At 45.1% G+C, this 23,647-nt stretch overlaps 1 protein-coding gene across 1 annotated transcript in view; it reads right to left on the bottom strand.

Moving 5' to 3' along the window:
- The window catches only part of CFAP57 (cilia and flagella associated protein 57), a 65,111-nt gene that overhangs the window by 40,540 nt on the left and 924 nt on the right, over window positions 1–23,647 (bottom strand). The window contains exons 2-8 of the mRNA XM_065911616.1: window positions 19,978–20,294; window positions 18,357–18,643; window positions 15,970–16,177; window positions 11,467–11,619; window positions 7,382–7,521; window positions 6,421–6,586; window positions 5,591–5,704 (exon numbers count right to left, since the gene is read on the bottom strand). Of these exons, the coding sequence (XP_065767688.1) occupies window positions 5,591–5,704; window positions 6,421–6,586; window positions 7,382–7,521; window positions 11,467–11,619; window positions 15,970–16,177; window positions 18,357–18,643; window positions 19,978–20,294 (1,385 nt within the window). The remainder of the gene's footprint in view (window positions 1–5,590; window positions 5,705–6,420; window positions 6,587–7,381; window positions 7,522–11,466; window positions 11,620–15,969; window positions 16,178–18,356; window positions 18,644–19,977; window positions 20,295–23,647) is intronic.

The raw sequence follows: 23,647 nt of genomic DNA on the forward strand, positions 1-23,647 counted from the left end.
ACTCAATCTCTGGAGGAACAGAGACTGCGGTACATAGGCGCTGATCCACTCCTTTACACTCCTCTTCCTCAAACACTTTATTCTGGTGTACTCTGGGCAGCTGTAGCCAAAAGGTGGGGCTCCCTCTCTCCCCCAGATCTTAGTCATTGGACATGGTTTCATCTTGGGAAACCTGCTAGCATTTCTTATCCCCACCCAGAAGCTCTATTCCAGGCACATGTGGCCAAGAGGACCTCATCTCCCTTCCCCTAGTCGGTCCCCACCTGTTGGTGGAAGTTCTACTCCAAGTGAGGAAACATGAGAATACTGGTACCCCAGTTGCCCCTGCCCCAGTTAACTCAATGAGTGGGGGTTCTACACCATGAGGGGAGAGCTGAAGAGATGAGGGATCCCACCCCCTTTCCAGCTGCCAGCGCCATGCACAGAGTAAGGAGGTCACTCTTGGGAAAGAAAGTTGCCACCTCTCACCCCTGCTCTGGTGCGGTAGAGCAGAACTTCTTCCCAGGGGGACGTTGGTCGTAAGACAATGAGCTCCACAGCTCTGCTGGAGGAGACTGACTTATTTGGAACAGAACGTGGAGAATTCCATCCTACGGGCATCATCTAAATTGGTGGAAATCTAGGTGGAGGGCAATTAAGAGAAGGCTGGAAACTCCCTGATAGAAGCAAAATGGCAGAGCAGTAACAGAATTATGGCAGGAAGAACAAGGTAAGGAGAGGGTTGAGAGAGCCCTTCCGGGATGTGAGACAACTGTGGGGATCAGGGAGGCTGATGTGTGTGCTCTGCTGCACGCACTCAGGAGCAATCAGAGCCGGATATGGGGACACTTGAGAGCATCTCCTATGCTGCACAAAACCCCACTGACACAGGGTGGAAGCCTCACCAGCACGAAGGGTTTAAACACAACCTCTGACCAACATTAACTGAATAATAAGCTTCTGGCCCAGGGGCATTTCCCAGGAAGTCAGGCTTAGAAATCACATCATGCTTATGCCTGGCAGCCTCGAAGGTGGTGTGCATGGCTGAGGCTGCACCCTCTCGGGTATAGTCAGAGAAGGAACCTCGAAACTACTAGTTTCTGGCTAAACATGGAGCAAAAGCGTAAACTCCATGAACCGTGACAGGAAAATCACAGTTTTCTGTTTTCTAAACAAAAATCCAACAGTAAAGGGTGAAAATATAACTGGGGAAGGGGCCTTAAGCATAATCTATGACTAATTATGTGGATTAGGTCAGCCCAGGGACAAGCCCTAGGTAACCAGGCTAAAAGATCAAGAAAAAAAACATCCGGGCAGCGACATCCGAGGCTGCCCACTGCAGGAGAAGAAAAGACTTCTCAGAATTCGTTTACCAAGTCACTGAACAAAACCGCCAAATAAAAAAACATTCTAACCTTTTCCCTTTTCCATATTTGTAACTCCCTTCTCCAACAGAGTGACTGGCTCCCATGATCTCCAATACGTTAATATCTCCAACACGTTTGATCAATCTCATAAGTAGCCAACCTCCTGGCCAACTGGATGCCGTTGTGGGTGTTCCCACGACTCCAGTCCTACCAGCCACATCCTCAGCCATGGCTCAGCCCGAGCTCTACCTTTTAAATCACATTTTTTGACTGTTTGTCACTATTATGTAAAAATGGACTTAAATATAATCATTTCCAACAATATTTCCAGATTCACTAATTTTAACAGTTTATCTGCAAATTCTCTAAATTTTCTACAAACTCAGTTATGCTGTCTGTGGTAATAGCTTTATTTCTTCCTTTCCAACCTTCATGCCTCTTATTTTGCTATGGTCTGAATGTTCCTCTCATCAGCCCCACTTCAATTCATATGTTGAAATCCTGACATCCAAAGGCGATGGTATTAGGAAGTGGTGCCTTTGGGAAGTGATTAGGTCTTGAGAGCTCTCCTCATGAATGGGATGAGTGCTCTTAGGAAAGGCCCCTGAGTGCTAGCTCGCTCCTTCCACCATGTGAGGCTACAGGAAGTCTGAAACCAGGAAGAGGGCCCTTTTCTGATCAGGCTGGCCCCTTGATCTTAGACTCCCCACCCTCCAAACTGTGAGGAAAAATTTCTGCTCTTCATAAGCCATCCAGTCTGGGCTATTTTGTTATGGCAGCCCCATGGACTTAATGTTGGGCTTCCCTGGTGTCTCAGATGGTAAAGAATCTACCTGCAACGTGGGAGACCTGGGTTCGACCCCTGGGTTGGGAAGATCCTCTGGAGGAGGGCATGTCAACCCACTCCAGTATTCTTCCCTGGAGAATTCTCATGGGCAGGTGAGCCTGGTGGGCTACAGTCAATGAGGTCGCAGAGTTGGACATGACTGAGTGGTTGACAAAGCACAACACATGGACTAATGTGTATTTCCATTTTGTGCCTTACTGCACTGGATAGAACTCAGCACGAGGCTAACAGAAGGCATCATGTTTTGTTCTCTGTCTTCCACAACTTCATAATCAAGTGTGCTGATTGTTGTAGGCTTTTAAAATAAATGTCTTATACAAGATTTTTTATAATAAAGTACATTTCCCATTATTTTAAGTACTTTTTAAATCTGTTATGTTACTGATACACTGTTAATGCTATTGATTATTAGATTTGGATTTATAGAGATAAGCATATGCTTTTTCATCCTTACTATATTAATGTGGTATACACTAATGATTTCAAAATCTAAAATAATGTTTTATTCCTAGAATGAATCAACATGGTCATGTTGTATTATCCTTTTAACATACTGCTGGATTGGTTTGATGATAATTTATTTAGGACATCTTTATGTTCACACAAAAGAATGGTTTACCATTTTCTTTTCTTGTGATGTCTTTGATAGGTTTTGGTATCACAACTATGCTGGCCTCCTAGAACAATGCTGCAAGTATTTACTTTTTAAAAAAAATTTTCTAGAAGAGTTTTTTTTTTTCTGCCCAAGATTAGTGTCATGCTTCCCTTAAAATTTGATATACTTCTCCAGTGACAGTTTTGTCAGGTTTTAAATTAAAGATTCAATTTTTCTCGGAATTTGTCAGTTCATTTATTTATTCAAATTTATTTACATAAAGTTGTTCATAATACTCTCTTATAATCTTTTAAAATATCTATTGGACCTGTAGTGATAACCCCTTTTCATTACCCCCTTTTTGTTACCCATGTTGGTTGCTTACATCTTCTCTCTCTTTTTTCCCTTAAACAATTTTGCTAAAGGTTTGTCCATTTTGGGCTTTCAAAAAACAAAGTTTGGCTTTGATGATCTTCTATTGTGTAAATGTTCTCTGTTCCATCCTGCTCTTATCCTTATGATGTCCTTCAATTCGTTTTCTTTGAATTAATTTGCTGTTCTACTTCTTATCTGTTTCAATGGATGGTTGTATCACTGATTTTCATCTTTGTCATTTTTCCAATACATGTTTAATGTTAAAAATTTCCATATACGCATGGTTTTAGCTGCATGCTCCATCTATATTTTTTGTTTGTTTTTGTATTTTCTTTTAATAGTACACCTGTAAACCTAACATATATCTCTGATTAGAGACAAGTGCTATAAATTCTGGTAAAGTGATGGAACAAATGGCTGCTCCTCTGGGTTGGTGAGGCAGGGCTTCCTATGGGGATGTGCCTGGTTCTAAAAAGAGCATCACATTCCCCTGCTGTGCCTTCCTCTATGTCTCTGCAATCACACTGCTGGAGTGGAGGAAGCTCAGTAGCTCTCAATACCCTTGGGTGTAACAGCACTTATACTTATGATCTGTAAGTTGCTGAAGTCAACGGTCACTGACTTCTTTATCTGTCTGGAAACTAGTTCCCTGGCTTCTTTGATATCATTCTTTGATTCCAGGTTCTCTCTGAACCTTCATTTGCAGTCTCTCTCTTTACCAGTTCCTTACATGTTGGTCACCTCTCTCCTGACCAAGATCTCAGATTCGGCACGAGCGCTTAGTGATCTAATCTACGCCTCTGACTTCCACTAACTACCACCTAATTCCCTGAATTGAGATTTTTAGCCCAGACTTCTTTCTGAGTTCTACTCTCACATACCACACTCCTGGACACAGCAAACAACATGTCCAAAATGGAGCTTCATAGCTTTCTTCTCTCTGTCCCTACTATGAAAGCCATGGTTTAGTTCCTAGCTCCTCTCTTACCCTCACTTTCTAGCTGACCTCTTTCACTCCAGCTTCCCTTCCCGCTAAACCATTTTCAATACTGTCTGGAAAATTATCTATCTAATCCCATTACTTGTTTTCTTAAATCCTTCCAGTTATGTCTCATCACCTACAGACTAATGTCCAATTCCTTGGCATGGCGCACACATACTCCATGATGCAACAAATTTCTCCAGCTCCTCTTTGTATCACTTCTCAGAGGTGCTCAGTGTTTCAGCCTATAAACCACAAACCACCGTCCTGTTCTATACTCCCATCCCCTCACCTGTGACATGCTGCCTAAAATGCCTCTCTTTCCCACTGCTTTTCCTATCTAAATTCATCTGCTGACTTCTTACCCTTTCAGTCCTTGGCGTCTCCCTTTTATTCATGCTCCATATCCACTTTACCTTCAGGTACTACTGGTTTAACTTCCTAAATATCTTTTGAATGCATACATTTCTTCCTATTGGTACCAGCTCCATCCTGCTCCAAAATACTATCATCATGTAGACAACAATCTCCTTACCACTTCTACCCTCATCCCTTTCAATACAATCTTTACTCAGCAGCCAAAGTAATCTTGTAAAATGCAAATATGGTCATATCATTTCTTGGCCTGAAAGTCTTCAGTGATTTCAAGGAAAAAGGAGGATAAAGTATGTGCTGTGCTTAGTCGCTCAGTGGTGTCTGCCTCTTTGTGATCCCACTGACTGTAACCCGCCAGGCTCCTCGGTCCATGGGGATTCTCCAGGCAAGAATACTGAATAGGTTGCCATGACCTCCTCCAGGGGATCGTCCCAACCCAGGGGTCCCTGCATTGCAGGGCCACCAGGGAAGCCCAAGAATACTGGAGGTGGGTAGCCTATCCCTTCTCGAGGGGATCTTCCCAACCCAGGAATGGAACTGGGGTCTCCTGCATTGCAGGTGAATTTTTTACGAGCTGAGCTACCAAGGCCTATAAGTTTCCATGAACAAGATTTCAAGAACTCAGGCCCTGCGAACCTCACCAATCTCAGCTCATGCCAAGTTTTATTCCTGATACCTATGTTTCAGTACCACAGATAGTTCCTCCTCCACCTCTAGCAATCTCCATCTCAGGGTCTTTGGATCCCTATTGGCAATGATTTGACCCACTAGGTCTGTCTGGTTAATTCTGACTCACTCCTTAGGACCATGCCTTTGTGAACATCCCAAACTTCATGATGTCAACTCCTCATCACTTCTTCTTCTAACAACCCATATTTTTCTTTCATTGAGTTTTCTGCAGTTAGTACTTAAATCTGTATGTGCATTTGTTTTATTGTCTTTTCCCTCAACTAGACAGGGACCTCTGACAAGAAAAGAATCACTTCTCTTTTGTTCTCTTATATCCCTATTGGCCAGCATGATGTTTGACTCTGTGCCCTTGTTTCCCTGGACACTGCTCACTCACTTACCTTCCCTGTGTGTCCTTTCAGGTTTGAGATATTCTCTAGGCTTGTGGTGGAAAAAATGTGAATCACGTTCCCATTGACTGCAGCAAACAGGTGACCTCCATTGCTAAAGGAACACTGCAAGGAAATACAGGGAGAGAGCAAGAGTGAAAGAAAGAGTGGTTTACCTGGAGGTTATAGTCGAGAGCTTCTTTTCCCAAAGAGTTCATGCTGACACTGTGTGTAGGACTGGGAATTGGGGAAGGTGTAAATAGGACTCAGAATTGGCCTATTTGATGTCACTATTCCTATAGCTCATACTGGCCAAGATGCTGATGCCACCATGTGCATGAGTCATGAAGTTGTTTGGATCAGAGAGTGGAATACTCATTTTGCCTGTGGAAGAAGTTTCAGAGTGGGAAAGTGATGCTTTAAAGCTCTGTCTTGTTTCTGTGAGTCATTTCGGGATGGGGATGGGGGAAATCAGATAGGCTGCTACTGTCTTTCACCGTTGCTCATTTTCCCTGATCCCTCCCAATTGCCAACCCTGCCCTCCCAACTGTGACTCTGAATATGTGATAACTTTCTTTTCAATGCTTAAAAAAAATTACTCCACAGTCACAGAGAGGACAGATTGCAGGTGGGATCTCACACGGTTTGGTTCAAAGATATACTCTGGTGGGCAAAAAAGAAAAGGGATAGGACCAAAATACTCAGTAACTTTGGTGGAAAAATTGGATTTTTTTAAGCCACTAAAATTCTCTAAGACATTCTTTGGTCTACCTCTTCAGCTGTGTTAGTTCGTGATATTTTAACTCTGACTTTCCAAGATACTTACCTCCAGAAGTTCTTACCTCTTTGCAACCTCTGACGGAGTATTCTTTGAAAGAACGTATATCATCAATAAGTAGATTCATAATGCGTAGTTTGTCAGCAAACCCTACCACAATGTAGTGTCCAGATGGGTGAAGGCTGATTGTATAAGCTTCTTCTTGGTATTCCTTAAATAGTTCCAAAGAACTGTGAAAAAGATACATTACTGAATACAAGTCTAGCCCACTAAGTCTCTTGAGCATTCCATTGTATCTGGTATGTATTTTTATAGCAGCATTTGAGATACTTTATTACTTGTAATTATTGGTGCCTCTTTTGCTAGATCTTGGTTACTTGAGGACAGTGTTCAGCAATGAGTATAGCATGTGAAGGGACTGATCAAGGGGTGTTTAGGGATGCTGAAGACACAACTCCATTCAGATCTCCAACTCAGAAGTATTGCACAATTCTTTCCCTAGCAGCCCCAGCAGCTATATGTAAAAGCTAAGAAGTTACATTCTGGGGCCAATCTAGGCTGGAGATTCTCAGGGAAGCTGGGGCCAGAGGATAATATCGTTGGAAGTTGAGGGTGGTTGGGGCAGTGATTAAGATTGAAAGGAGGAAACAATGATCTGGAGAGCTCCATGAAACAAAGAACTGATCCAGTGAGGGTGGGGGGTGGGGGTGGGGAAGGTGAGAGGACAGGAAAGGTCAAAGGACACAGGAGGGTATGGAAGGAGGTGAGATATTGGTTTATGTCCCCAGGGCCAAGCATAGTGTATGGCACATAGTAAACACTTAATAAAGTACAAAGTGATTTTCTAGCTCATGCAAGAGTGAAAAGAGAAAAAGGAAGTCTGACAGACTTGATTTTTTTATAGAAGGTTTCCAGCTGAAAGCTTCTAAGTAATTAAAATTGAAAACTCTCTAAAATAATTTGCATGGAAAAATTTAACAGCCGAAATCCTGCATACCCCAGTAGCAAAGCCTTTCATTTCTTACTTTGATTCGTAATTCCAGATGCGGACGGACCGATCTACAGAGCAGGTGGCAATGAGGGGTTTGCGGATGCAAGTATCTAGACCAGTGATGGATGCCGAGTGTAACGGGTACATCAGATACTCAAAGTGGGCAGGCTCCCCCTGGAGAAATCACACAGAATCAGACTGAGCAGAGGAAGCAAGAGACTGGCCAGGCACTCCAGCTCTCATTACTGCTTATGGATGTTAATTGGCCCAGATGCACAGAAATCAGGCTGTGGGCAAGTTGCTTTAACATAATGCATATTTTCCCATGCTATTATTATTTTAAAACAATTTAATGGCAATAAAGTATTTTATCCTATAAATATACCAGGATTTAATTTATCCATTCTTCTACTGTGGGAACATTTAGGTGGTCTCCAATTTTTTGCTATCAAGGGGTAACATGGACTAAATATTCTTGCAAGTAAGTCTGTGTAACTCTCTGATTAATTCTTTAGATATTGTAGAGTAAGTTCCTGACAGTAAGTTTTTGAGTTTCAAGGCATCTATTTCAAAGGACCTCCAGCTTGAATAAACATATTGCAGTTGTATGACACAGTTACCAGCAAAACAACCAGCTAAAGAATTGCTGCCCCCACCCTTGAGGATCCCTTTTGTAGAAAGTCCTGGATGCTTAATTAACTGACTTCTTGAATGATCCCACTCTTCCTGTACCCTAATTCTCACACTCATGGCTAAATGATCATTAAATAAATAGTGAACTCTCAAAACTCTGACACCCCATCCCCAAACCCTGATAAAGGCAGAGGCCCCGGTCTGCCTCTCTCTTTACCCATGGCCTCACTGCATATGGCCCTTGGGCATGCTATGTACCCTCCAGAACCTGTGAGTAAGAAATTTTGTTCCTCAAAGTTCCCTGATGGATTTTGCTCAAGAGCATCCTTCAACTGTAATAAGAACCAAAAGGGCCTGTCTGGCCCCAGCACTGGCCCTGGTGGGGCAAGTGTGTGTCGGGCTTGCTGGGAGAGATGCAGCTGTGGGTGAGTGCCTCCAGCATTCCTAGCTGATGGCTTCACTACCAATAGGTTGGGCCCCACACAACAGATACATTTCTAGAAATGGAATACAGGGCAAAATGGTCTGAATGGTGTTAAGGATCTTAATGAGTACTCCCAAATTTCTCTGCAGAGAGACTGTATGACTCCATCAGCTGCAGCTAGGAGAACTGGGTGAATGATTTTAAGTTAAAATGTATCCTATTGCACGGGTCTGCATGTTCCATAGATTTCAGGTGTTTGTCATCAGAAGCATTATACCTGGGACTTCTGCATGAGGAGTGAAAATTGGGAAACTCAATGAGGTGTATACACTTTGCTCACAAGCCAAGACAAAGGCTGAGCTGGCAATTCCCTCAAATTCAGACCCTTCCCCACTTAGAAACTACCTGCATCTAGTCTACCCGCCTCTGCTATATCAGAAAGAAGTGCTGGGCTGTCAGAAAGAGGGGGTGGAGAGTGAAAGTGAAAGTCACTCAGTTGTGTCCAACTCTCTGTCATCCCCATGGACTGTAGCCTGACAGGCTCCTCTGTCCATGGGATTTCCCAGGCAAGAATACTGGAGTGGGTAGCCATTTCCTTCTCCAGGGGAATCTTCTCGACCCAGGGATCAAACCTAGGTCTCCCACATAGCAGGCAGATTCTTTACTATCTGAGCCAACAGGGGGTAGGCACAGATTATTCCCATTCTCTGCCTGCTTCCCCTACTTTCTCTAATATTTTCAACCTCCCTGTCTCTACTAGCACATTCCTAGTAGCTTTCTTCCCCCTCGAAGGATGAGCAAGAACTAACAAGAACTAACGTGGGGGAGAGGAGAGTATGAGAGCCCCAGACAGAGGCAGGTGTGCTGATGCCTCTCGGCAGAGGGAACAGGCAGACTCCTAGTGATCAAAGGGCCCGTTCTACAGGTGGAGTGACGGGATGGGGCGGCAGAGCGCAGCCTGGACCAGACATCACCCAGCCCCGTGCACATAGCTCGGTTCTTCTCAGAGCACCGGAAGGTCACTGAGGGGTTGAGGCTGTGACAAAGGTGGAGGTGGTGGAACATGTGAATTTTGTGACAGCCACATCTGGGTTTTGAAAAGATCACTCTGGCAGCCGAACAGAGTGTAATTCAGGGGCCTAAGGGCAGAGTGTACATGTGGAGACAGGCAGGAGACTTACACATCCTGGGAGAGAGAATGAAAACACTCCATTCTACGGAAGATCACGCTCTCTGGTCTGGTTCCCTCCTTTCCAGGCAACCTTCCCTCTGAGAGGTATGCCTAACAGCAGGGAGAGAAGCTCTATGCAGTGAGCTCACCCCCTACATGGAGAAAGCGAACAGACTGAAGATCCAGCCATCAAATCATCAGTCCTTTCTGAGTCCTTGTGAATGAGGTCCCCCCATGTGAAATGATAAAAATGTCTTAGTCTGGGGTATATGACAGAATGATTTACATATTAGCCTAAAAGCTTTTAAATACACTCAAATCTCCCCTGTGTTGAAGCAAAAGCAACTCTTTCTTTTCCTCCTTATCTCTGCACTTCATTCTGTGAGGTCAGTATTATCCCAATACCAAATGCAGACAAAGGCATCACAAGAAAACTACAGACCAGCCACTGTTATGAATGTAAATTAAAAATCAGATAAGAATAAGTGCTGACAAAAATACAGAGAGGTTAGAACACTTGTCCACAGCTGACAGGAATATAAAACAGTTTGGCACTTTGGGAAAACTATCTGGCAGTTCCTTCAGTGGTTAAATATGGAGTTACTACTTGACTCAGGAATTCCACTCCTAGATACATATCCAAGAAAAATAAGAACGTATTTCCACACAAAAACTTGTACATAGATGTTTAGAGCAGCAGTATTTATAATATCCAAAAGGTGGAAGCAACCCAAATGTTCATTAACTGATGATTAGACCAACAAAAATGATGTATCCATGCAATGGGATATTATTCAGTTATGAAAAGGAATGGAGTACTGACACAAGCTCGAACATGAATGAAACTTGAAAACATTGTGCTAAATGAAGAAAGCCAGTCACAAGAGTCTACATATTGCTATGAAACATTCAGGAAAGGCAAATTTATAGAGATACAAGACATTAGTGACTGGCTAGAGCTGGGGGAGGCAGATGGGGATGATGGGAGCATAATAGCTAAACAGCATTTTTTTTTTTTGAGTGAAGAAATGCTCTAACCTTAATGGTGGTAATGGCTGCATAACTCTATGAATGTACGAAAAACCATTGAATTGTACACTTTAAGTAGGTGAATTGTATAGTGTATGAATAACTCAATAGGGTTATTATTTTAAAAACCATCATTGCTGAGAAAGATATATTAAAACCTCCTGTGATTGTAGGTGTTTTTTTTCCTTGCTGTTCTGCCAAAGTTTGCAGGCTATATTTTGAGTCCATGCTATTAGCTGCATACAAATTTAAAACTGTAATGTCTGCTTGATAAAGTGAACCTTTTATAAGTACAAAGTGCTTCTTTTTTATCCTTTTTGCCACAATATCTACAGCGTATTCATACCGGCTTTCTTTATTATTTAAAAACAAAAGCAACGATAAACCTTTACACATAAACATCTCTATGCACAGGACTGCACAAAGTACTGCAGTATATTAAACACCTGAAGTACAACTGCTTGCTGAGGAAAAGATAGGTACAATTCAAATCCAAGAGAGACCTCCACGGTGTTCTCCAAAGAGGCTCAGTTCAGTCACTCAGTTGTGTCTGACTCTTTGTGACGCCATGGACTGTAGCACGCCAGGCTTCCCTGTCCATCACCAACTCCCGGAGCTTGCTCAAACTCATGTCCATCGAGTCGGTGATGCCACCCAAAGAGGCTACAACAATCAGATTCTGGTGTCCCCCACCCCGGTCCCCTGCGGGTATTAGAGTGCTCCTACAAGGACATTTTGAAATTACAGTTTCTTTCACTTTGTTATAAAGGGGTGAATGGGCCTATGCTCAGGAACTGGATTAATATCTGCCTAGTGGTGATCCGTCCCCCGGCTGGCAGGAAGCACTGCTGGCGAGACTTACTTTGCTGATCTCCGTCAGGGACATGGTGATGCTGTAGAGCTGGTTCTTGCTGGTGCTGGCGATCAGCGTTTCCTCAGAGGGGCTGAAGCACATGCAGAGCACGTCCTGTTTGTCCGACTGACTTGGGTCGTTGCTCTGTGGATCCACAGGAATCTGCCCAAGACACAGGACAGCGGTCAGCAGGCCTCTGCATTGGCGGGTATCCTGGACTTTCAGATGCTCTCGGATACTTGCAGCTTACAGACTCCTGATCAGCCTGCTTCCTGGATGCTCCTCGGATGTGGAGAGGGAGGCTTTGAGGTGTTTCAGTTTCTGTGGGTTTCCTACTCACTTTTAAGTGACTAGTGGCTGAATAATGAGGCAGCGGCACAGGTGGAACTGATCCACCTGTATATCTGTTTCAGTCTGGCCCCCACTCTCGCCCCGCGGGTGGGAGCTCTGTGCAGGCGCCTACCTGCACTAGGTACACAGTGCGCTTCAGGGCAGCGGAGGAAGGTTGAGGCCTTTCTATCACAGGGGGTGGGTGACAGGGCAGAGAGAAGGGAGGGGTCCCGCAGCTCCTGCAGCAGTCTCAGGGGGCCTGGAGTTCCTAGTGGACATTTTTAAACGAGGTTTCCTTCTGCCTGTTTTTCTTCTCCTTCCACGAACAACCAAACTTACTGAAAGCTGGTCTGCACATATCACCTTTGCATCCTCACTACCCACTCAGTTCTTAATTCCTTATAACGTGGCTTCCACTGCCTCATTTACTGAAACTGTCCTCCTGAACATCAGAAACTTCCTTATCACCAAAGCCCGATGCCCTCCTCAGCCCTCATCTTCTGGGCTTTCCTAGAGCCTGCAGCAGTGACCTTGGCACCTTCCTCCCCTGAACACCCTGGACTCTTGAGCTGCCCCCCACTGTGTGGCGTTGTCTTCCTTGGCACCTCCTATCCCGTCCTCATGGAGTCTACTCCTTCGGCTCTCTCTGGGCAGCGAGGGCTCTGGGCAGCCTTCCCTGACCGCCCTTGGCTGAGTGGCCCTGACAGTCCCTCAATGCGCCCACAGCACCCAGGGCTTCCCTCTGTTGTCCCAGGTGTCACACTGCATAGAGTGGACAGGAGCCTGCGGGCCGGGACCTGGTCTGTTCCCACTCTGTCCCCTGCTGCTTGGAGCGGGGCCTGGCCCACGGCAGGCACTCAGGGACGGCATGGTGTGGCCTCGCACCCTCCCCCAGACAGTGAGGTCCGTGGGGGAAGCGCCACGTCCGATGCGCCCACCGCAGGCCCCACCCCGGAGCCTGGCCCCGACAGGTGACCGACAGACACTTGTTGACTGAATGAGTGAACGACCTCGCCTTCTCAGTGTCCTGCTGGGCTCTCATCCTGTCTCAGTCTTGAAACTGAGAAATGCCAAGTTTTGTCCTCAGTCCTCTTTTTGTCTCTATATTTTCTCTCTCAATGGTTTTACCTAACACAAGGATCCAATGAAAACAACAGCAAAGGTGCAAGCGCAAGTCACTCAGTTGTGTCTGACTCTTTGTGGCCCCACGGACTACACAGTCCATGGAATTCTCCAGGCCAGAATACTGGAGTGGGTAGCCTTTCCCTCCTCCAGGGGATCTTCCCAACCCAGGGATCGAACCCAGGTCTCACACACTATGGGCCACAGTGGAGCCAGATGAGCCACAAGGGAAACCTGAAAACAACAGAGTAATTACAATAATAAATACTTAAAACAGTGAAAATTAAGCATCATCTATGTGCCAGATAGAAGCCAAACACAATGGCTGTGTATATGAGTATGTGTGTGCATATGTGTGTGTGTGTGAGCCTGTGTGTGAGTGTGCATGTGCCATGGATACATTGTGAGTGATCTCACACCCAAGGTCCAAACCACGTTTCAAACTGCTTCACTTTATCCTTGTCTCTGGTCAAGGGTCAACATTCCTCAGGGGGGCCTCCCCCAGCCACTTTTTCTAGAACAGAAGCCCCTCTGACTCCCTGCCCTTTCCCGGCTGTATCTTCCTCATAGGACTGACCTCATCCAACAATCTGTTCATGTCTGTTTGTTTGCTAGTTGACTGAGCCCTAAGGACAAGTCTCAGTGTGGTTACTTCTCATCTATGTCCCAGCCCCAAGCATAGAGCCTGACACATAGCAAAGACTCAATAAATATTTGTTAAATAAATGAACACACAAAAGAATGAACTGCTTTACAGTCAAAGTAAACTTACCAACTCCCCCTAGTACCCACCCACCTTGCTCTTAACCCCTATTTCCTGGCGTCCTTTCCCAGCACCCTGATCTGAGCCTGGGTAACCTACCTGAGAGCTCCTCATCTCTGGGCTCCGGCATCTACTCAGGGGATGTCCTACAGACTTAACCTTCACGAAGGCTCTCTCTGCTTCTCACTGCTGTGATCCTAGACCTCACTGCCCTTTGGCTCCAGTAACAAAAAACCTCAGGACTAATTCCTAACTGCAAGAATAACTAGTATTATTTATTAAGCACAGGCACTGCATCAGATATGCAGATGACACCTCCCTTATGGCAGAAAGTGAAGAACTAAAGAGCCTCTTGACGAAAGTGAAAGAGGAGAGTGAAAAAGTTGGCTTAAAACTCAGAATTCAAAAAACTAAGATCATGGCATCCAGTCCCATCACTTCATGGCAAACAGATAGGGAAAAACAATGGAAACTGTGAGAGATTTTATTTTTGGGGGCTCCAAAATCACTGCAGATGGTGACTGTAGCCATGAAATTAAAAGACGCTTGCTCCTTGGAAGGAAAAGCTATGACCTAAACAACATATTAAGAAGCAGAGACATGACTTTACCAACAAAGGTCTGTCTAGTCAAAGCTATGGGTTTTCCAGTGTCATGTATGGATGTGAGAGTTGGACTATAAAGAAAGCTGAGTGCCGAAGAATTGATGTTCTTGAACTGTGGTGTTGGAGAAGACTCTTGAGAGTCCCTTGGACTGCAAGAAGATCAAACCAGTCAATCCTAAAGGAAATCAATCCTGACTATTCATTGGAAGGACTGATGCTGAAGCTGAAGCTCCAATACTTTGCCCACCTGATGTGAAGAGCTGACTCATTGGGAAAGACCGTGATGCTGGGAAAGATTGAAGGTGGGAGGAAAAGGGGATAACAGAAGATGAGATGGTTGTATGGCATCACCAACGTGATGGACATGAGTTTGAGTAAATGCTGGGAGTTAGTGATGGACAAAGAAGCCTGCTGTGCTGCAGTCCATGGGGTTGCAGAGTTGGACACAACTGAGCGACTGAACTGAACTGAACTGCATCCAGTGATCACACAGATGTGTAATCCTTTCGATAACCACCAGGGTGAGCTGTTTCCTTAATGAAGAGACACAGGTTTGCTACATTCAGCAACTCATGTGAAGTCACTCAGCCAGGAAACCGTCTCCACTGAAAACAGGATGCCTTGCCCGTTTACATACTCACTCTCACGCTGGCATTTGCCATCTTTTTACCAGCTATTTAGTCCTCTCGTTCCCTTCAGTGACTTAAGGCCCCTCCACTGGGGAACAGATATCTCCCAAACACACCATTGCTCCCTGTCAGCGGTATGTTTGCTTAATTTCTTCCCTTCACCTGGACTTCCTGATCTGTGTCTTCCTGTCGAATGTTATCCATCCTCTGCAACCCTTCTTCAAAGATGACCTTCAAACACTCTGAAACCTTCCTGGTTCTTTCCCAACCAGGTGAAATCTCTCTCTGCAGAGGTCTGTATCATTTCTTCCCCAAAGATTGCTGAATGCCTGCTGCATACCAGGTGAAAATGAAAGTGAAGTCGCTCAGTCGTGTCTGACTCTTTGCGACCCCATGGACTGTAGCCTACCAGGCTTCTCCATCCATGGGATTTTCCAGGCAAGAGTACCAGAGTGGGTTGCCTTTTCCTTCTCCAGGGGATCTTCCCAACCCAGGGAATCGAACCCAGGTCTCCTGCATTGCAGGCAGACGCTTTACCCTCTGAGCCACCAGGGAAGCCCAGGTAGTTTTCTTTTCCTTTTTTTTTTTTTTTAAAAAGATATTTATTTACTTATTTGGCTGCGCCGGGTCTTAGTTGTGGCACATGAGATCTTAGCTGTAGCATGCAAACTCTTAGTTGTGGCAAGTGGGATCTAGTTCCCTGACTGAGGATCCAGAAGCGAGGTCCCCTGTATTGGAAGTGCAGACTCGAAACTGGACTACCAGAGAAGTCCCACACCAGGTGGTGTTCTTGATGTTGAAATATCCATACACATTATGGGAACACTGAACTTGAAGAGAAAACAATTTACCCAAGCTCTCTCCCAGGATTCAGATCCAGAGCTCCCTATTTCTATACCGCAACTCTGTCCAATCCATCCTAAAACTCCCCTCAGGACAGATGGCTCGAGTCCCTTTGTGCTCTGCACTCAGCCCCTTTCCCTGCATCACACACTGTGTCAGTGCTCTGCTCCTGGAGAACAGATGCCCTGGACCCCAGCATTGCTGCTTCCTCCCCTCCTTACCCGGATCTCCCTGCTCTCACGGTAAAACTCCTTGTCTTCCATCTTCTCGAACAGCAGAACTCTCCCTGGCCCAGCAGAACAGGCAAATCCCTTTGAATAGGCTGCGATGGCAAACACCTGGGGCAGCGAGAGCTGGCTGTGGCTGCTGGTCATCATGACCTGCTCGTAGGAAGGGACTGGGGAAGAGACTGCTGGAAATTCGATCAGGCTGGAAAAGAAAATAGCACACGCAGATAACAGAGACCATTCCAAGGAGATGAACTGTGCCAGGGATGAGAAAGAAGGACTGTCCTTGGGTGTGGGAGTGTGGCTCAGATGGTAAAGAACCTGTCTGCAATGTGGGAGACCCATGTTCCATTCCTGGGTCAGGAAGATCTCCTGGAGAAGGGCATGGCAACCCACTCCAGTATTCTTGCCCAGAGAATCCCATGGACAGAGGAGCCTGGCAGGCTACAGTCAGTAGTGTCGCAAAGAGCTGGACACAAGTGAAGCAACTTAGCATGCATGCACACGGGAGAAACCACTCAGTGTGAGCCCCCTGCCCATGGCCTAAATGTGCCCCTTTGGCTGGGAGTGCTACTGGCACTCCATGGGAGATGGAAGGTTAGACACTTATATGGAAATCTTGCAATCCTCTGTGGTCAGTTTTTTTATTATCATACTCATTTTGTTGTTTAGAAAAAAGTGGCTCTGAGGGGTTGTTTCCAAGATCACACAATGAGTAAGGGGAAGAGCTGAGATTTAAATCCAGGTTTCCGCTTCCTTCCCTCCTTTCCATCCCTTCCCCTTTCTTTCCTTCCTTCCTTCTCTTCTTCCTCCCCTTCCCTTCTTTCTCTTCCATTCATTTATGCATATTTGCATTCACTCATTCATTCATATGACATTTACCAGAGTTATGTTGTGTTAACGACTCTGTGAAACAATAATAAATAAGTTGACCCAGTTCCTAAGCTGATGGTCTAGGGGGTGTATGATAAGAACTGTCAGGGACTGCTGAGTAGGATGGCATTGGCCGATCATCAGCTAACAAGAACACCTAAGAACAGATATAGAGGAAGAACAGCTGTCTGAGATGAGCAGAGGCTGGGGGCTCCCAGCTGAGACCGGAAGGACAAAGAGGGATGTGGCAGTGTCCAGGGGAGTGGGGTCGGTGTAGGGGCAGACTAAGCCCAGAAGTAGGAGAGTGCATGAGGGATATGCAGTAGACAGAGGCAAACGCTGATGCGGCAGATATAGAGAAGGGTCAGAGTAGCAGGGGCATGCGGGCCAAGTTCAGGAGTCTGAGCTTTATTCTTGGAGTCCTGGACTCACTGAAAGATGGTGAACACAGCAAACTGGATGGAAATGGCCTTATTAGGAAGTTCTCAACATAATCATGACAAAAAGGAGATGTCATTGGCAAGGGGGTGGTGCAAATGGGTGAACCCAAAGACATTGAGGAAGAGGAATCTACAGGGTGCCGTTTTGATTGCGGGCTCAGGTATTGGGATCAGACACCTGGCTTTGAATCCTGGCCTGTTACTTAACAGAGCTGTGATCTCGGATGAGGCATTTAACCTCTTAGAGTCTGCAATATGGGATAATAATATGTTTGATGTAGGGTGGGTAAGGCTGAAATGAGGTTATATACAGAGTGTTTAAGGCAGTGTCTAGACCACACAGTGGTACTGTCCAATATGAGTGAGATATGACTATTATTGGCTGCAGTAGAGGTAAAACTGACAGCTTCATCCTGAGCCCCTACTCTGGTCCATACACTTCTGTCATACTGACTGACATTTCCTTGTATTTCCTTATTAGTCTGCTGCTTCCTATCAAATTATAAAGTCCTGAGGACCTGTGTCCCCAGCATTTAGCAAGATGCCTTGCACATGGCAAAGGCTTGCTGGACATCTATTTAATTGATTTAGTAAACTGGGAAGCCAGGAGAAAACATATTTTTGAAAATAGGTAGTTTTGAATACTAAGTCATACCAGTCTGTGAAACTGTTAGTTGTTTAGCTGTGTCTGACTTTTTGTGACCCTCATGGACTCTAGCCCACCAGGCTCCTCTGTCCACGGAATTCTCCAGGCAAGGATACTGGAGTGGGTAGTCATTCCTTTCTCCAGGGGATCTTCCCAACTCAGGATTGAACCTGGGTGTCCTGCATTGCAGATGGATTCTTTACCATCTGAGCCACCAGGGAAACACTTATAAAATGAGGTTAGGTATAAAAATAAAAATAGTTGTACCTAGGTTTTGGTTATAAACATCAAATTTGACCCTGAATATGGATGAACACTAGAAAAGATAAGGGAATGATTTTTAAAGAATGCTGTTTTGGGGTGATGCTATTGGCAAGATGAGTGTGTTTTTCTAAGAGCTCCAGCCCAGAGGGCATTGTTACCTCTCTGATTCGTGGATCATCCCCAGGTTCTTCGTCTCGCTGGTGGGCTCCTTGACTACGATACTTGTCTCCCAGCGTTGATCTCCAGATTCAAAGAGGAAGAGTCTGCCCGTATCAGTGCCAGCAATAATCTTGTCATCGGACACCCAGGTGTGGGCGAGATAGTTTTGGGGTTCTCCCCTCTGAAAATTAGTTTGCTTCAGGGTTCCCTCAGCAAAACGGAGCAGCTTAAACATCCCATTTCCAGTGATACAAATCTGAGTGTTATCCTGGGGATTGAAGCTCACCTGTAAAATGTGAAAGAAGAAAAAGAGACATAAAACTAAACTTGATGAAATTATTTCCCATTTAACTAATTATTAGTTAGTCCAAGTAGTTCACAGGATCCTTTAAACATCACTAAATCATATAATTTTAAGACATATTTGATAAGAGGACAGATTTATGTCCATTATATTTGTAGGGTCCATGAGTCAAATTAGAAAACCTTCAAAAGTCATCTGATGAGAACCAAAAAGCAAGATGAACAGGTCTTGACAATCACCAAACTCTGTGTTAGCAAAACAGAATGAAACCTCAGCTAAAAACAGAGAAATGAGGGTCAGGCAGGTCTGTGTGACCTGTCCAGAGCGAAGGAGCCCCATGTCAGGGATTAGGCCTCCTTTCCCTTTACCCTCATCCCCATTTGCCGTCAAAGGCAATCTGTCCCCCCCACTGGACGGTGAGCACCTGGAGGGGCTATGCCTTTTTCATCTCTGTATCCCAGTGGCAGGTTCAGAGCAGGCATCCAGCGAATTTTCCTGAATCTGTTCGAGACAAGGTGCTCCCTGCTCTGAATAGGATGCTGTATCCTGCCTTACTATGACCTGGATGAAGTAATCTTCAGGCTCTACTTGTCTCTGCTCTGATTCTGTAATCACCAAGCAACCTGTTGATTAACAATTTCACTTCTCAAGGGAGGAAACACACCGGATAGATGATGTGTGTTCTGGTTGTGGCATGCTGGTTCACACGCCAGCCTCTTATGAGAATAACAGAGTCTGTGCCCAAGATGCTGATTAGCCAGTATCTCCGAACCTGAACAGAACTGAGCGCGTGGCCCTGTACACTGAGCACTAGATCTCAGACCAGGTTGACTGCTCCAAGCAAAGCCTCCTTGGGACCCAACCAGCCTCCTGACATGTCCTCTGCATTTCACCCTCAAAGCACAATAGAAACTTCTGCTCCTCACATAACTGCAATTTCACAGATAGCTTCCTAAACATTTACGACCTCACACCACCTTCCTTAAGTCTTCCCACTGCCCAGAAATGCTGCCCAGGAGAGGCCAGGTCTGGGGAGAGAGAGCAAATTGATCAAACTGCCTCTGAACCTGACTTGTGACCAGCAAGCAGTTCTGGGCCAAAATAAAGAACACAGGCCCTGGGGTCAGGGAGTCTCAGTTCTTTCATCTTTAAAATAGAGACAACAATTATGTATACTTTATATGGTGTTGTGTGGCAAATTTCAAAATGCATTTTAAGAAATCAGCACTATCCCTGGCACATAGAAAGCATTCAATGAGAGACAGCTTGTACTATTTTTTAATAATTTGCATAATATTTGTTATTCCGGGCAGTACCTGGTAGACAGCATTGTTCTGAGTGTCGATTCTAACAATGGCCATGACTTTCTGTTTTTCCCACAGCCAATAGACAAGGTTTGATTCTGGAGGTGAGGTCTGAGTCAAGAGGTATTTGGAGTCTGGAGAAAAAGCTATGCAAATAAACTTCTGAACTGGGAAGTCAAAATTATTAAGGATTTTGCGCTTCCGGCAGGGGATGGCTGACAGTTCATAAATGGTGATGACAGGTTTATCTTGCACGGTCTCTGAGATAGCGAGGTAGCGCCGATTGGGACTGATGGCCAAGGCCAACATGCCCTGACTCTTGTCTGAGCCTGCAAAGAGAGCAGAAGGGCTGATGAGGGGTGACCATGCATTCACCGAGATCTAGCACAAACCAGGCACCATAGTGGGTGCTGCCAAGGCAACAGGAGAAAAGTGCAGAAATGTAACCGTTGATCCCTGTATCCTTCAGTACAACTGTGCCTTGGCTATTTTGAAAATAACGAGGATGGGCCCCTCACTGAGCCCGTGGTGGGAGGAGAAGTCAGGGAAGGATTCCTAAAAGAGGACAAAGTGGGAACAGGATGGGGGGTGGGGCAGGTCAGGAAGGGCAAAGGTGTGGAAGTGAGAAACGGTGTAGAGGGTGGAGGAACTACACACAGTGGGCAATGGCTGAGCATCCTGTGTGAGCCAGGGGTGACCGAGATGGGTCTGGAAGGTGCAGCAGGGTCAGATAACAGGCCTTTATGCCCTGAACAGCCAGCACTCCATATTCTTCCTCCACTTTTCGCTCAGTTGTGTCTGACTCTTTGCGACCCTATGGACTGTAGCCTCCCAGGCTTCTCCGTCCATGGGATTTTCCAGGCAAGAATACTGGAGTGGGTTGCCATGAGTTTGGGTAAACTCTAGGAGTTGGTGATGGACAGGGAGACCTGGTGTGCTGCGGTTCATGGGGTTGCAAAGAGTCGGATACAACTGAGTGACTGAACTGAACTAAATCGTATCTTTATCATGTGTTTTGATACCTTGCAAAGTAGAGTCTCAAGGAAAGAGGGAGAAGAAAGGAAATGATAAATTCCATTCTGGATATATTGTGTGTGGGATACATACTGTGGAACTTTCAGGTAAAGAGGTCTTAGCAGGCCGCTTGATATGATGAAAGCTAGGGGAGATGTTTGGACTGAAATACAGATTTGAGGTAAAAGTCATGGTGGGGAGTTGAAAGTGTGAGTGTAGACAAGACTGCCAGGAGAAGGCAAAGGACAAGAGTTTACTCCCCTTCTCTGTGCTTCTTACCAGGGCTGTACCTGGCCTAGAAGGTGTCCTGCTCGTTTACATAGTCCCGATGCCCATTTGAATACATACCTGTCCCCACTACAATGCTGAGAGCTCCTGGGGGCCTGGGACCCTGGCTTTCCGGCTTATTCATTCTTTTAATCACTAGTGTCTGACTCCCAGTGGGTGCTCAACATGTGCTGACTGATTGCAGTTTGTAAATGCTTTTCCGTTGTTTTAACCCAGTTGATGACTGACTTCTCCTTGAAATATGTTCACCTCCTATATGGATTTCCTCTTTTTGGCTACTCCTCCAAAGACTCTTTTTCAGGTTCTTCCTCATTTCCTGGCACTAAATGTAGGAAGGCCCCACTGCCCAATCTTTATCCTTCTTTTCTTTCACAAACTCATTTACTCCCTGGGTGATCCAATCCATTCTAAGGATTTTTTAAAAAGATTATTATTTGGCCATGCTGCAAGCTTATAGGATCTTAAGTTCCCTGACCGGGGGTTGAACCCATGTCCCTGGCATTGGAAGTGCAGAATTAACCACTGGACCACCAGGGAAGTCCTCATTCTAAGGACTTTGTATTTCACCTCTATGCTAACAACCTTCAAATTTTTATCACCAGCCAGGGCCTTTTCTCTTGAATCCACAATTGACATCAACTGAAATTGAAAAAGTGTTAGTCGCTCAGTCAGGTCCAACTCTTTGCTACCCCGTGGACTGTAGCCTGCCAGGCTCCTCTGTCCATGGAACTCTCCAGGCAAGAAATGACATCAAAGTGCTCACTTAAGATCCTATCTAGCAGGCATCCCAGTCTTGCATATCTAGCAGGCATCTCAGTCTTCACATGTCAAAAACTAACATTCCACACAAAACCTGCTCCTTCTGCAGCCTTTCCTGTCTCAATTAGCAGCAACTCCATCCTTTCAGTTCTCAGGCCAAAACCCTTGCTTCTTCCTTTTCTCTCCCAACTACATCAGGTCGATGAGGAAACCTGTCACCTCCACCTTCAAAATAGAGCCAGGCTTTGATCTCTTTTCACCATCCCTGTTACCTGCTACCTGCTCCAAGCCACTATGTTCTCTCACCTGGATTACAGCCACAGTCCTTCAGCTGGTCTCCTATTTCCTCCCTTGTCCCTCCTTAAATCTATTCTGTGAACAGTAGCCACAAGGAACCTTTTGAAACATAAGTCAGATCATGTCGCTCTGCTCAGAATCCTCCATCCCAGCTTCTCATTTTACTCAGAGTAGGAGCCCTTCCTCTCAAAGCCCATGTGATGTTGCTCTGCCTACTTCTCTGCTTCACCGTTCACTCCTCCTCCTCTATTCCCTCTGCTCCAGGCATACTGGGTTCCTCACTATTCCCCCACACTCAGCATCCTCCTAACCCAGCGCTTAAAAGATGAAAGGTAAATGTGAAGCGTATCAAAGAGATAATATAGGAGAATATATTAATAAGCTTGAGTAAGGTTGATAAATTTGACTTCATTAAAACCAAGAATTTCTGTCCATCAAGATACCATAAGGAGGAAGAAAACACAAGCCCCAAACTGGGAGAAATTATTTGTAGTGTGTATACATCTGACAAAGGATTAGTATACAGAAAATATAGTGTGACCATAAATCAGTAAGAAAATTATCCCCCCAAACACAGAAAATGGATAAAAAATTTAAACAAGACATTTCACAAAAGATTAAACAGGAGTAGCCCCTTAATCATGTGAAAAGATTCTCATCCTCATTAGTAGTAGGTAAATGCACAAAACATTAGGAAGTAGAACAATAGCCAAGGGGTGGTGAGGTTGTGGGGTAACAGCAGTTGTGAACGAGTACGGCCACAGTACTGTTTTGGTGTGTGCCCTGGAGAATCTCTGCATAAGTAGATGAGAACACATGAATGCAAGAATGCAGTACGGTTTGAAATAGCAAAAAAATGAAACTGAAAGTCACTCAGTCGTGTCCAACTCTTTGCAACCCCATGGACTATAGCCTGCCAGGTTCCTCTGTCCATGGAATTCTCCAGGCCAGAATACTGGAGTGGGTAGTCGTTCCCTTCTCCAGGGGATCGTCCCAACCCAGCAGTCAAACCCAAGTTGAACCCAATGTGATCGAACCCTCACTGCAGGCGGATTCTTTACCATCTGAGCCACCAGAGAAGCAAAAAAAAAAAAAAAAAAAAATGTTGATTCTCAAATGTCCATCAACACTAGAATGGATAAATATATTTGAGACACTAGAATCACATGAGGGAATACTGCATAGTAATAAAAAGAACTCAGTTAACATGTACAAAATGCATGAATCTCGAAGTATGTTGTTAAACAAGAGAAGCAAGTCACAGAATACATACACTACCATTACATTTATACGAAGTTGGAAGGTAGCACAAACAAAAACAATA

Source organism: Muntiacus reevesi, chromosome 1 (assembly GCF_963930625.1).
Source record: "Muntiacus reevesi chromosome 1, mMunRee1.1, whole genome shotgun sequence".
In the NCBI taxonomy this organism is placed as follows: domain Eukaryota; kingdom Metazoa; phylum Chordata; class Mammalia; order Artiodactyla; family Cervidae; genus Muntiacus; species Muntiacus reevesi.